This window comes from Pithys albifrons, chromosome 2 (genome assembly GCF_047495875.1).
Source record: "Pithys albifrons albifrons isolate INPA30051 chromosome 2, PitAlb_v1, whole genome shotgun sequence".
Lineage (NCBI taxonomy): Eukaryota > Metazoa > Chordata > Aves > Passeriformes > Thamnophilidae > Pithys > Pithys albifrons.
In genome coordinates this window covers 62,354,125-62,369,234 of record NC_092459.1, presented here as the reverse complement: position 1 = coordinate 62,369,234, position 15,110 = coordinate 62,354,125, and the positions used below count along the sequence as shown (strand labels likewise).

Sequence of the window (15,110 nt, the reverse complement as noted above, 5' to 3'; positions counted from 1 at the left end):
AGACATGTGTAGTGTTGCAAGGGCAAACTTCATTCCAAGAGCTCTCAACAACTGCAGAGATGTTTCTTAAGCCTGCGGAAGAGCTGGCTTTTGGTTCTGTTTTGCCTTGCAGGAATATGTTGACTATCTCCATGCCTTGGTCTGAATGCCTGCTTGCAGTACCCACGATAAGTTACAGGTATCTGCAGGTCCATTGCTACCCATCCCCGGTGGCCCCAGCCCCCTCGATTTCAGTGTTGTGTGAATTGCCTCCAGTGCCTGCTGACTGGAGGCACAGCAATATCTCAGGCTCTTTATCCCTTCACCTTTCTGAATTGGAGGGCTGTCACCTGAGAGAAAGAGGAGCAGCTCACCTGAAGAAGACAAGGAGAAGCACAGTGATGGCAGGCTGCTGAGAAGAGGGGAAGGAAGGATGCATTGGCAGTGAGGCTCACTCTCCTAACTTACATGCGCACAAAAGCTCTTGGGCTTAAGGTCGCTAGTCCAGGGGACAGAAACTCTGGCCTGTATCCATTTCACCTCCTGACCTTGTTTCCTCTCCTCCCCTTCCAACTCTTCCTGCCTTCCTTCTGCCTCCCGTACTTTTTTTAACTTTGTTATCCCTCTTTCTGTGGCAAGTTCAAGGCTGCCTCCATACTCTTTGTAACTCCTCTGATGAAGCCTTGCCCTGCCACTCCTGTACTCCTGTTTCTGCTTCCCGTACCCCTGGTCTGGTGCCATTGAGGTGCTCTCTCTGACAGGGACACATGTCTTGCCCTTCACAAATGTCCAGTGTCACCCTGGCAAATTAAAATTCTCTGCCTCAAAACATTGTATTCAAGGCATATTTTCAAGTGTTTTATATGAGAACATAAACCACGTATTTTTCTGTGACCTCATTCTAAGACATAGCTGAACTGTTTCTGCTGAATTTTCCAGAGAATTTCAGCCTCAGGCATACATATGGCCTGGAAAATTTCAGCCTAAATGCTTGAAGTTTGTCAAAGTTTATATGCACCTGAAAGTAGTCTTAACAGTGGAAAATGTCAGACTGTTTTAGCTGTGTAGCTCTCTGCATTGTTTATAATGATATTTAAGAACTGGATGAAGAAGAGAAAATAGTACACTCAAATAAAGTTGAATTTGAGTATATGTTGTTCTTGAAGATGAGAGCTGGAAATAATTCCCTGAAACAGAAGATGGTGGCAATGAACAGTGTGGTTGGCCTTCATGAGAATCTCATGAAGCAAGCTTGAGACGTGCTTTGAACAAGAATATATATTTGAGCAAACATGAATATGACAAGTGATGAACAGAATGAACATTGAAATACAGAAATAAACATAAATAAAGTATTGTGGTCTATAGGAGGAAATGTAAGTTGTCTCTGTTGACACTGTAACAAAGAATATGTGTTTCATTTGCTTAGCCTTCGTGTTGTTTTTGGATAAAACTGTGCTGAGAATGCATGGTGGCCTAAAAAATAAAAATAAAAAATGAAAATGTTGTTACAGGTCAGGTGACCTGAAGTGGTTGGGGAACGATTGATTTTGAAAAGTACGAAATATAAATAGCAAATTACCCAGGGACATTTAATGCCAAAAAATAGAAACTTCTAATCTGGCTACAGAGCAGGCAAATAATAAAAGGAATATTGCTGAGTAATACTCACCCGAAATTAGAAGGGATTGTGCAATTTGCTGTGGTGGCAAAAAAGGGTGGTGCTGTTCTGAAGTGAATGAATGTATCCTGTGAGAGAAAGAGGTTATCATTCCGCCTCCTCAGGTGTAGTGAGCCCAATTTCAGAAAACTGCATTAGTTTAGAGTAACATTCCTGGCAAATTGGTATCAGTAATAGTGGAGAAAACAAGTGATTTTTATTTTTATTTGCTTTTTATTTGCAGTGAAGAAAGAGTAGTAGCTCTTTAAGCAGTGACTACTTCATACTTCAGAGAGGACAGTGACTATTTTGTAGAGGGGAAAAAGGATCCCCATAGTGAGTTAGGAGGAGTACTAAGAGCAATAGCAAGAAGAATCAGGGATGGGAGTGGGAAATGTTAGGTATTGTCAGAATAACTATTACATCAGCATATAAGCCAGAAAGGGCTTGTAGAAGCCATGTTGTATAGGAGGTTTTAAAATTAAACCGGTCCAGCAGTATGCTGCAGGGAAACACGTACAGAATGTGCTACAGGAAGGAATCCAGCTCCTGGTGGGGTGGTGGGCTCGCTGGGTGAATTAATATGTTTTTTAATATGTCTTTTTTTCTTAGGAGGAGGTGGGGTGGATACGTCTCTCTCATGAAGATGAGATTGTGATAGGCTTTTTAAAAACTTCTCCCCCACCCTCCTCCCCGCTTTCTTGCATGAATATAACTGGCACTCAGGAATTAAAAAATGGATTTCATATTAACAATGCAATGCTGTACTTGATGAAGTATGATATTTTTTCTGGTTCAGTTAGTCCTCAGTAATAAAACATGAGGGTAATTCTACACAATGGTTGACACCTGTCCTGAAACTGTTACAGTGCTTGGTAAGTGCTGCCAAAAAGTCTAAAAATAAAACTTCCCTCCCTTGCCTCCCCTCCCCCTCCATCACTGGTTGCAGTTTGGATTTTTTGAGGTCTATTAAGAAGGCAAATAAACTTTCATGTAAAATGTGGGTTATGACTTGCCTTTTGATCTGGAACCTTATTAGTGCACATGATAACAATATGAAAACGCTGAAATACAGCATTCTGTATGCATTGTGCGTCTTGGAAACTCTTTTCTTTCTTCTTTCCCTTCTTTTCATGTAAGAAAACAGACATTTTCTCAAGGTTAAACGCCTTGTCCATTATTTGTGTCTCTCGATATATATTTATGTTTTTACTTTATTTTTGTTTTAACACTGAAGTCAGTGATGCTAATCAGTTTACAGCTGTGTACTTTATTATTTTTTAAGCTGAAATTTATTGGGCAGTTCTGCTGCTTTTTCTGTGGGTAAGAGAGTCTTAAGTCAGAGTGCAAAATGTATATTTATTTATTTATTTATTTATTTTAAATGCAGTGAAAGTCCCAAAATCACCATTTGAAGCCTCATCTAATTAATACAAGAACCAGGTTATGGTGCTTTGCCAGTTTGTAAGTCAAGTCAGTATTTGATTTTTAGAGCATTGAGAAAACACGTGTGTAGTTTGCCTGTGGTAAACCTGATGATTCCAACCTTTTCCTTTCCCTCTCTTAAATATTGCTTTGCTTGTGTGTATCACCAGGGCAGTCCTATGGATCCGATGGTGATGAAGAGACCACAGCTGTACGGCATGGGCAATAACCCTCACTCTCAGGCACAGCAGAGCAGCCCCTACCCCGGGCAGTCCTACGGCCCTCCCGGCCCCCAGCGCTATCCCGTGGGAATGCAGGGCCGAGCCCCGGCAGCCATGGGAGGAATGCAGTATCCACAGCAACAGGTTTGTGCAGGATTTTTCTGGGTTACTTTGGTTTCCCTCCTCTCTTCCCGTCTGATACCGTGGTAGTACGGAGGGTATAAGAGAAAACCCACAGAAATAAGTATTTCTTGAGCAGAACAAGGATGGAAGACTGTTTGAAAAATAAATAAATTATATTCTCAGTGTGAATGTTTTCTGAAATCCCATACAGTTAGAAAAGGATTTAGTTCATTGCTCGTATCTTTTAGGAGAGAGAGAAGTATGTCAAATGCCATGGCGTTTTCTTTTTTTCCAGTTGACCTTATGTAGCCTTGTATATTTTTTCGTTATTTTCTTTGCTGTTTTGTTTTTGGTTGTGTTTGTTTTTGGGTTTTTTTAACATTCTCTTTTTCTCTGGCTTAGATACATTTAAATGTAAGATGAAAACCCAGAGCTGATATCAGTGCATCTAGTGTTGTCCAATGCATAGAGAAGTGTTACATATTTATATCAACTGTTTGTTGTTGTGATGGTTGGTTTTCTTTTTTCTACTCGTAGGAGTCTGTAGCTTTTCCTATTTTTTCCCTTTGCCAGCTCTTTAAAGTCAGGATTTTTTCTTTGTATCCAAGGGTATAGAAAGGTAAGAATCTTTTATCTGCTTGGATTTCACTGTTGTTGGTGACCTCTTCTACCTTTTCCCTACTCTTTTAAAGAAGGTCAGTCCCAATGTGCATACCATATACTAAGGAAGATACAGCAATTTTCTAGAGAGAGATAAACCAAGATTATCAAGAAGCTAGCGTTGTGCTATCTTTTTTTTTTTCAAATTAGGGATGTGAGTGTAGGCAGTGAGAGCTCTACATTGTGTTATGAGTGCAACACATTGTTAACTTGATCATTACTGAAAAGAACATTTGTTTTGTGCAACTGCCTAGTTGCAGATTAACTTTTTTATGTCATTTATTGTTATATATAGAGAAAACTAGAAAATCTTGGACTTGCTGGCAGATAGGTGCCTGACTAATTCTTGTTATCACCCATCCATCAGGACAAGTTGTTAATTGGGCAACTAATTAAATAACAGTTTCAAATATAGCATAATACCATTAGCAAGAATCTTAATTCTTATTCTTTTTTGTTGTTGAATAGATGTTTACTGGTAAGGAAGAGATTGTTTATTTTAGAAATGTCAAACAATATATTTGCTTGCTAGATTGAGACAGCTAGGCATTTTGTCAGTTGCAAAAGTGAGGAGAAATTGAATAAAGGAGGCTTTATTTTTCCCTGTGTGGCTGTAGCCAAAGTGAAGTTATTAAAACACATTTTTAATTTAAAAATGAGTTATTCTGTGCTGCACGGAGATGAGTGCTGAATTTTCCCTGCATTTGCTAATTGCTCGGTAATTGTAAATTACCCGTCAGCAGGCAGTGACCTGGCACCGCCATTGGCTGCCAGCCCTGCCCGTCTCCTCGCATCGTCCCTGCCACTGGCTGAGCAGCAGCGCCGCTCCGAGCACTAATGCTCTCCGGGGAAAACGTGAGGGGATAATTATGACATTGAATTTTTATTGAACGGTCATCACCACCTAGGCATGATTTTGTTTTGGACAGCCTCCAAAACTTCGTGTGTTTGGTTTGTGAACCTCTAATGATCTGAATCCAGTTCTTTTCATATTGCTCATATATTACCATCTTTCTACAAAGGATTAAAATGCAGGAATGCAGGTTTGTAAATTGAATTGCCAACTTACCAGCTGAGTGGTAAGTTGTCTTTGGCACAGAACACCACAATTTGATTCCTGGCTGGATTTTTACTCCTGTGACATGAATATTAAATAAGGAGAGCCTGCTACACTTGTTAAAATGGACTGTGTAGCGTGTACTTACTTCTAGGTATCATATATATAAAATAAATAATATTGCCAAAAGTTTCAGAAGATGAATCTCAGCACTTTCTGGAAACTGGACTCCTTTACAGTGTCACATTATTGAAAGCACAGAGAACTTACAAATACTTGATTGGTTAAAAAATACTGGGCCTTAAATACATACAGTGCTCAGATTTAAGTATTGTGCAGAGAGAGCTCTGAGTAGATGGAGTATGAGGGTGGAAGTGCCACACTGTAGGAAGGGTGGGAAACATCAATGGGAGATGTTACTCTTATTTTAGGTTATAGTTTGCTATTGCCCAAAGATAGCTGAGGGTGTCAGTTCTGTTTCCTTGGATGAAACAAGATGGCTTTTTGTTAAACTGTGAAGATTTTTGAATTTTGTAGAAGACCTTGAAATGTTAAGTCTGGCTCTTTGTCAGCAAGTGTTGTGGCTTGAGGTTAGAACTACAGGACTTGACAGATTTTAACTTGCAGGCTCTGCTGTTGCAGGATGCTGCAAATGAAGAAATAAAGATGAAAAACAACACCCTAAAGATTGAGCTAAAATTAATGGAAATGGTAGAATTGAAGATAATTGCCTAGACATACTTAGCTGGTCTGTGTCGTACTGCAGCAGAGAATAGTGTGTTCCAGCCTGCAGCTCAGAGGTGGAAGAGCTCTCTCACAGGAAGGGAGGCCTCTGGCATAAGCAGTGGAAGATAAAAGAGAATGAAAAAGATGAAATGGTTCCAGGTACACTCAGTCTACATATCTGCAGCATGGGCATCAAGCGTAACCTGCTAACTGGTTGTAAAAGTGGTATCTGCAAAATGCTGGGGACATTCTCTTGCAGCTGCTGTTCAGTCTGGACATGTTCGATACCAAACAAATAAACCTACAAGTTTTTTTAACATTCTGTGTTGAAATCTCAGAATGTTGAAGTGATTGTGGAAGGTGTGGTATATGTTCTCTTACGTGACTGTCAAGGATGCTGTGAAGAGAGAAAGCAGATCTCCCAAGGATTTGAGTTTGGAACTTGATGAGTTTTGAACTTTGATGAGTTACCAATGATGAACCCCAAAACAATACACTGAGCCATACACTGGGAGCAAATTTTGAATTGAGACAATCACTTTGCACTAATATAACTAAAAATAAAGGGGTTGAGATAGCTAAGTAGGCACGTAGGATAAAGGTAATGGTCACCTGAGATTTTCACTTTCTTGTCTAACACTTGTAAAAGAGATCTAGATTTGTCATTTGAAGATGGGTGAGAGCTTGCTGCAACAGAGTGCTAAGCAGTTTGAAGAATGCTGCAGCATTTTGTAAAATTTTAAAGGCATGTCCAGTTAACTCAGTGCAAGTTAAATCAATGTAAAAAGCATTTGGACTGATTTGACACCTATATGAAAGGGGAGATATGAGAAAGGAAGGTGGTACTGAAAGGGTCAGATGCTTAATTTATAGGATTGCAGACTTGGCATATCTCTTATCAATGTGCATAAATACATATGGTGAATTAATTACTTAGAGATTTTTATGTCCTTAGGAAACCTGGGATTTTGTTTCTTTCCCACCTACCTGCAGTGGGAAGGGGGATGACCAAGGCAAGGGAAAGCTGGGAGAAAGGTGGCCTGTGCCTATGTTGTCAGTCTTCAGCATGATTGAAACACAAGTTGCAACATGGCTTTAAAATTCTGCTCTTGCATGTAAATCTTGATACTGCTATCTCATAATCTTATGTACTCCTTCTCCTGGTTTGCATGGGGTGAATGTCATGTTAGGATTATTAACATTCCTTACTCAGGACTTCAGGGAATGTATATAAAAACAAAGCAGAAAAACATACCCCAGGTTTAACTTTCAGTTTCTAATATTGTGGATATCACTTGGAATTACAAAGAGCTGATAGCAAAATTGAAATCTTAATATGCAGGGATACCTGGCACCTGCAAACCTCAGACTTGATTTTGCAATATATTTCACTATGACTGAAGTACTATCTGAGTAATAACATCTGATTATAAAGACAAGAATTTTCTTTTCATTTAACTTTTTTTTCTCCTCCTGCCCTTTTTGGACCTCAGTGGAGCAAGTGACAATGTCCTCATCAGTTTCTTCTGTCTTTCCTTGATCGCCCTGTGGAAGTGTTTCTGTGCTTTGGTGCTGTGTGCTGTAGGAAAGGCTTCTGCTGCTTTTGAAAGACATTTTTGCTAAAAATAAAAATACCTTAGAATACAAGGGGGTTTTTCCTGCTGTTGTTTGATGGTGTTGCTTTTTCATGATAATAGCATGTAATACTTTATTCTGTGGTGAATTTCACTAATCTTAAAAACTGTACACTTGAAATATCCATGTGCAGATTTTGAAAGTTTTCAGCAAACTTTGAAGGCTTGGATTTATGAATTTGTTTGGAAGAACTGAATGGTGTGATGTGCCTGTTTAATCAGATGATTATTGCCTAATTGATTTCTTTAGCATGCATTAAAATTCCTTGTGTACTCGATGGACTGGAACAGCAACTTACTGTGTAAATAGGATTGTGTTGCTATAACGCATTGTAAATTCTTTAGGAAAGAGATTTGCTTGGATAGCTACAATAGCCATTTCTAGTAGGTGTTTAAAATAGAGCATTTTAGGACTGATCATGCAGTCACCTTAGTGCTTTGAGGTTGCTTGCAGCAACACAGTTATGAGGCTTGAACCTAGGTCTGTCCTTTCTCCCTTTTTTAAGATTGGAACTGTAAAAATTCAGAGAAGCATTAATTCCATTTCCTCCCCTTTTTAATGTAAAGATAATTTTGAGGCATAAGAAAAATAATACTTGCTTTTTTTGTTTGTTTGTTTTGGCTTATGTGGCAAGTTTCAACTGGGCGCAACTTTTTTTTTAAAGGGGAAAAAGAGTTGTAGAACCTCTGGGAATATGGGCTAAGCGTTTTTTGTAATGGAAACTGCAAGTCAACCAGAACTGTAGCAGCACTAGTGTGATTATGTCATTTAGAAGAAGGTTTGCAGTGCCTATATCTGGTAATATCCTGGATTGGAAATGTCAGATTTACGCCAAGGAAATCAGGTGGCTGTTGGCGTGGCAGATAGAGTTTTAAAGCTAGCAAACTCATGTGTTTACTACTGGTTGGCTGGTTGTGTGTGTGTGTGTTACTTTCTGAAATCATTTTGATTCTAGAAAATTGAAGTATGCCAAGAAAGTGAAGCTTACTCTGTCATGTTTTGCTCTGAACCATTGACTTAAAATGTGGTGCCTACATACAGCGAGTACTACATGTGTGTTCTCTGTGTGTAGGATTGCCCTCACCAGCCAGAAGATACTGAATACATTGCAGGTTTTTGCACTACTAAGGAGGTGTTAGCACAGCTCATGTTAGACTTGGTTAAGGGAGCAGACACAGAAAATAAGCAGCGTTTTCATTCCTTAGTCTGTCTATTTTGCAAGAGCAGAGAATGAATCAACATGACTGAATTGCAAAAACAACCAGCAGAGGACAAAACATTACGATGTGTTGCTTTTTCTTAAAGATTGATAGATGCATTTGATGCACACACATAAGAAGGGAATGTGAGGCTTTGATCAGCATGTGCTTCAGAAGTATGTTTTTCCACATTTTTGTTTGATTTACCTTGAGGGATTTTGGGGCATTTGTTTTTCTTTTGGTTTTGGTGTTGTTTAGTGTGTGTGTATGTGTTTTATTTTGGGCTTTTGTTTGTTTTATTTATTTTGGTTTGCATTTTTCACTGGGCATTTATCCGGAGCTGTCACTAGTAGATTATGGACCTCCTTTGTTAATTCCTGGAAAGCAGAAATGTTGAAACTCCAAAGGATTAATCTTTTCCCAACTTCCTGTTCTGTTAAAAGCATGTAAATACTTCGAATTAACATAGTTCCTTTGTAACATTTTATTTGGTTGATACATTTGCCATCCTGTTGAACTGTTCTAAACTTTCAGCAAAAAAACCCCAAAGTAAGTAGAACTGCTTCCTGGAGAATGTAAAGTTTGAGCCATAGAAAGGGACAAGAAGTCACAGCTAGTTGTCTTCCTTGTAAGGTCATCTTTAAGAATAATGGGTCTTTTGATGGTCAAGTGTTAATAATTGCAAAGAAAAGTTGCTGCTCTTTGTCATGTAAAGAAATGGGATTTTTAAATTTCAGATTTAGGAAAATGCTAAGTACTGTGCTTGTTCAGACTGTAGGAAAATGTTTAACATGGTTCTTTCTTTTGGGTATACTAAGCCTCATTGACTAAATTGAAAAAAAGGCTGCTATTTTAGTTCATGGCAGGATAAGCCTTTATGCTGTATTGTCTCCTTTAGAATTATCCCTTCTATTGAGTGTAATTCGCTCTATAGAGAGAGGTGAGCGCAGATTACTGATAATCACGGAATCAAATTTGACAGAAGTTTGCGGTCTTTATGGTAGTTTAGCTCTTCATCTTAATGCTGGTCATCTGAGATTGTTTACCGAAGAAAATCCCTAAAGTAGTGGAATTGCATTATTATGGTAAATAGAAACATTTCAGTAGCTTCTGTCATTTCTTTGAAACGGTGCGGAAAAAACATAAGTTGAAAAGGGAAAAGAACTGATCTTTCAGCTCAGAAATGAGGCAGGGTCGACATTTTTATCTGTTCAATTACTATGTAATGATTGTAATGATGTTCAGTAAATGCTAATTTTTACATCCATACTGGAGTAAGTGCCAGTCAACATTTGTATTGAAAGTGTGTAAGAATCATCAACGTATTGTGACAAATGAAGCGTATTTTTGTTACTGCTAAACGATTGTCGTTCAGTTGGAATATTTAATAGCTGTAATCACATTTGTTATTCTGCTTGGAAGTGGGGGAATGAGAGGAAAACATGCAAGCCCTCTGTGTTGGTGTTCTGAAAAAGGTTGCTGTTAAAGGAAGCAGAAGTTGTTTTGTCATTGGTAGCTTGGCTTGCTGGCACTATTAGCTGTCAGTCTGCGCTGGAGTCAGGCAGGAAATAGATTTTGGTGATTGGGAGGGGAGAACAGAGGGCTGTTTGCTGCTTCACTAGGAAGGTACAAAATTATTTACTTATGAACAGTTCATTTTACATGGCAGCAGGAGACATGAGTTTATTTACATTTGAAGTAAAATAAGCATCTTGCTTTAAGAAAAGGCTGCTGCATTACTCTGTTCAACAGCTGCCATGTAAGGACTATGCCAGGAGGGTTTAAAGTGTAGGTAAGGAATAATTGACTGTTACTCTTTGTATTATAGTCATAGTAGGTTTTTGTTAATAGTATTCATCAAAGAATAACTGATACTCAACCACTGTTGAAATGATGTCCTGACCCATCATGCATGGTAAGACTTTTGTAACCATATTTCCCAGTGTTCCCGAGGGCAACAGCGTGTTTGGTTTTCTTTAAAATCATGGTATGAGTTTCTCAGAAGATATTATCATTTTTCCATAAATTTGAACTTGCTCAGAGGAAGCAAGGGAGGCAATGGAGTGTGCCTTTTTTAAATCAGGGAGTGTGTTTCCCACAGCTGAAAATAGGGCTGAAGATAAGAAGGTAAAACTTGCCTGAAATCAGCTGTATACTTGTTGTGACTTCATTTGAGCTACAAATTCACTTCCAGACTGTGTTGCTGGGTTTGGGTGACTTGTCTTTAGTTGATAGCAGGGTAGGCAGAATTAATCTCTAAGTAATTTGAAGAGAATTTCAGAATATCTGATGTTTCAGTAGCTCAAGATTAGACTCCTGTTCCAAGCAGTAGGGTTTTTTTAATAAACTAAGATTTATATTAGATTTACCTTCATCAAAACTTACAGAAAATCTAGTTTTATGGTGGCATAGTAAGTACTGAAAAAAATCAAAAGCATTTGCCATAGCTTTTTAGTGTAGTCAGTCTTAAATTACAAGGGTCCCATGCATATAATTCAAACTTGCTCAGCAACCTGCTTTAGTTTTGCTTGTTTCATCATCTAGAACATTAACACTTTTTGTGGGAGTAGATAAGCTATAAATTCTTTCAAAAACAAAACTTAAATATGTTTCAGACTTTTTTTACTCTCTGTGGGTATTTTTTTCTAAAACTCATGTTTCTTCACCTACTACATTGATCCTTATAACTATACTAACTGGGCATATGTAAAGATTCTAATGTAAATACTGTAAGTTTATGGTATTTTGGTTTTTTTTCAAGACTGATGAAAGAAAGATCTAAGAATTTAAGGAATAACTTAAATCTACAGCTCGTGCAGTCTCTGTGGGCTTTTGTTCTGCTGCTGCCTTGGATGACCCCATTTTGGAGCTTCTCTGGAACTTGTGCTTCTTGTTCATTGCTTTGCCTAAAATAAAACAAAAGTGTTAAATTCTTGCATCCTTGCTGATAGCTCTTTGATCTCTGTATCTCTCTTTTGGGGTGGGGAAAAGTAACAAGGGGAAAATCAGTGTCTGTTTTATTTCTTTGTAGACTCCATCTTTATATCTCTTCTGGACATTATTTTTTAGTAATGCTTTTTTTCATTTGAGTGTAAGAGCAAGACACATACCTGGTAATAAACAATTCAGTGGCTGGACATTATTAGAAAATATATTTGACTTTTATATTCAAGTACACCTTTTGGAAAGTGAGAGGATTTAGTTTTGGTGTATACATCAAAGGGACAAATTACACTTGCTGTTGGTTTCTTTCACAGAACAGTGATGAAGAGATTTCTGCATATTTCTTGGCAAACTGTAATATAACTTGCCTTTTGAGACAAGAGTCCAATCAAAATAAACAAGATTTATGTAGCCACTTAGGGAAGATGCTGTTTTAATTATAGAAGTAACATTAGTTATCTGGAGTCTATGTACATGTGTGTTTTACAGGCCTTGTTGGCAGAGACGTGCTTTGCAGGACAGGTTAGCGGAACTTCCTTGTTCTTTTCACGGAGTTGTCTCTCTCTCCAAACTGTTTCATGCTGTGCAAGTGGTGCTTAGTAGAAACAAATATGTAGGAGTCCATGCCAAGAACAGATTGAGCCTGTGCATGGAAGAAGCAAGCAGAGCTGCTCAGCAAGGACCTCTGCTTTTAGCTCCTCCTGTCCCTCTTCAGAAACTCAACTGCTTGCCTCTGCTGTCTCTCCTAACTTTCCCAGCTGGCAGCACTGAAAACTGGCATGTGCTTTGTCTCTTCCACCGTGCTGGAGAGTGCTTAAAAGGACAGATGCAAATTGACTGGTTTATGTTTTTCATTGGTTTCATTTTATTGCTTGTTGGCAAAACGGGAGAAAATCAGAGGCCAAGGTATCCCTCTGCAGATTTGGGAAGTGTGTATTTAATAGATTTATGGCCCTTTTATGTTTGGAAAGTTATTCTAGGGAGGAAACTTTTATTTCTAAAATGAACCTTAAGTTCTGCAGAAAATGATACTTGAGACCTCATGTTCACCAAAGAAAAAAATCCTACCTGATGTTGGAGAGCAGACAGGTGGGTTTTAAGTCCTCTGGGGTGATGCTGTGGGAAATCTCATGTATCCTTCTCAAATTGGAGATTGTTTTATGACCTGAGTAAATTTGCGGTCTTGCAGCAAGTGGTGAGGACTGGATTCAGTAAATGCCAAGACTGTGTGGGGTATTTGGCCTTTCCTTCTTTGATTTTATGCATTACAAGAAAAATAGTATTTTCTAATATTCCTTTAGGCCCATAATGCTGGGGTTACAAGAGGAGCATAACCTCAAAAAGTAATTGAAAAATTTCCTGGAAAAGATCAGATATACTTGGGGTGTGTTGGGTGTAGGCTTTTCTTTCTTCTTTCTCTCTTGTGTTCTGTCATCCCATTTTTGTCTTTCACTGGTAGAACTGACTAAAAATATGTTCCTATTCTTGGTGTGCATTAATATTCTGTATAGCAGAATAGAAACCTGACTAAATACCAGAATCTTGTTTATGTGTGAGTTGTGTTTTTACTGGGGTTGCTTTAGACTTGCAGGACTCTGAAACTTCAGCATTTTTTAAATGTGGTTAAAAAATACATTAAAAAAAGAGTTAACTCGGCTGTAAGATTGTTGTTTATAAGAATGTGAGAAGATCCATGCTACGTGTAGTGTGCTTAGTGGAGAAAACATGTTTTCACTTGAAAAGTACTTTTCATACATGCACTCGATGTTATGTATTCTACTTCCAGACATGGGCAGGAATGGCTGTGTCCTGAATCCTTTCAGATAATAAACTTAAGTGATCTCAAAATTTTAATAAATATGTGCCAAAAGAAATGACAACTCACTTTGGCATTTAATTGTTAATCTTGTAGTAATTGAATGCTGCAAACATCAATCGTTTTTTAATGCATTTTGGGTTTGCTAGGTGCTTCTTACTGTCTTAGAGGTGCAAAATGTCACAGATTATTTGGCATTTTCAGTGCCATCTCTGAAAAAGGTGGGTCCAAAGTCTTAAGTAAAAGTTCAGAAAAAGGCATGGAAACGAGCGTGGGACTAGTAGAGAAGGAAGGATCATCCGCTTCCTGCATGTCAATAAAAATGCAGGAGAGCACCTTTCCTGACACAGGGGTTGCTGAAACATCAGTGCTGTCTTTTTTTGTAATACTCCTGTGGATGTTTTTGCACAAAGTGGTATCTGTCAGAGCTTGAAATATTCTTGCACAGTTTCCTTTGAACAGGTAGCACAGGACAAGTTCTAGCACATAGCAGCTTGACATGGGGCTGCCTACCGTGGGGAAGGAATGCCTTGCTTACATACTCGGAGCTGATGTGCTAAGAACTTTGCCAGTCATTTTGCCGATTACATACTGGGCTGTGAATAATTACTGAACTTCCATTTTGAGTCACAGCTTTTTTTCCCCTTTTCCCCCTCCCCTGTTCAAGTAGGACCATAGCAGTGGGAAATACTGAGAATGCTCTAACAGTTTGTGATTAGCCTGGAGATATTTTTACTGAATCTAACATAAATCTGCACAGTTTTATTGCTATGCTGTCTTTGTTTTTGAAATGAAATATTTCTTATTCTTGTGTTGCTTTCAGTAGTGCTGTTCATCTAGTAATGCACCTGGTGTGGGGTATGTGAAATTACAATGGAGAACAAACATTGTGAATGGCTCACCTAAAAGATGCAATAAGAACACTAAGACTTAGTATACTTTTTCCTAAAAAGATGCCTTTTCTTTGTTATTTTCATACACTTGGCAAGAGATTTCAGCTGATATTTGAACAGTGGTTGAAAAAAGCATCGTCTTGTTTTTGTGCACTTGCTGGAGTTCCTTATCTGTGCTGTTAACATCTTGTTTTGGAAATTGAGATATTCAGACACCACAATGTGATATGCTGTGAAAATCCCAATTGTGCTGAAAAAAAGGCAGAATGAATTGGGCAGTAGGACTCCTTGAAAGGATGTGAATTCACTCTTGTCCCATAATTTTTCCTGTGGTTGCAGTCAGTCTGAGTGCTTATTGGAGCAAGCAACATACAGCACTATAGTTGTGTGTGGTTGCCTTGAGGGATTTTTCTTGCCTTTTTTCTCTTCTGTAAGATTCCCTGTCTTGGGGCAACTTTCTCTGTTTAGCTGCAGGTGTAATGAGCCTTGCAAATAGATTTGTCAGCTGAAGCAGAGGTGTACATGTTCGTCCTTATTGCTGCATTAATATTGTTTGTTACACCATATTTGCTCATGGAAAGTGAATAATCAAAGCCTGAAAACTTGTTATGGACCGAGGTGTTAGAGATGCTTGTTCAGTCTTCTGCTTACTCTCCATACTGGGTAAGGCAACTGTGTTGCTGGAAGGCTCCCTTTTGTCCCTGTTGCTGTTCATGTTCAGGAAGGCCACCACTAGCCATTAGCTCTGCCATTGGTTTACATGATACTTAGTG

General features: G+C 38.5%; 1 protein-coding gene across 4 annotated transcripts in view; it reads left to right on the top strand.

Moving 5' to 3' along the window:
* Positions 1 to 15,110, top strand: part of ARID1B (AT-rich interaction domain 1B) — a 329,339-nt gene that overhangs the window by 29,049 nt on the left and 285,180 nt on the right. For all 4 annotated transcript variants that reach the window (XM_071549257.1, XM_071549256.1, XM_071549259.1 and 1 more), the window contains exon 2: positions 3,235 to 3,429. In XM_071549257.1, coding sequence (XP_071405358.1) covers positions 3,235 to 3,429 — 195 coding nt within the window. The remainder of the gene's footprint in view (positions 1 to 3,234; positions 3,430 to 15,110) is intronic.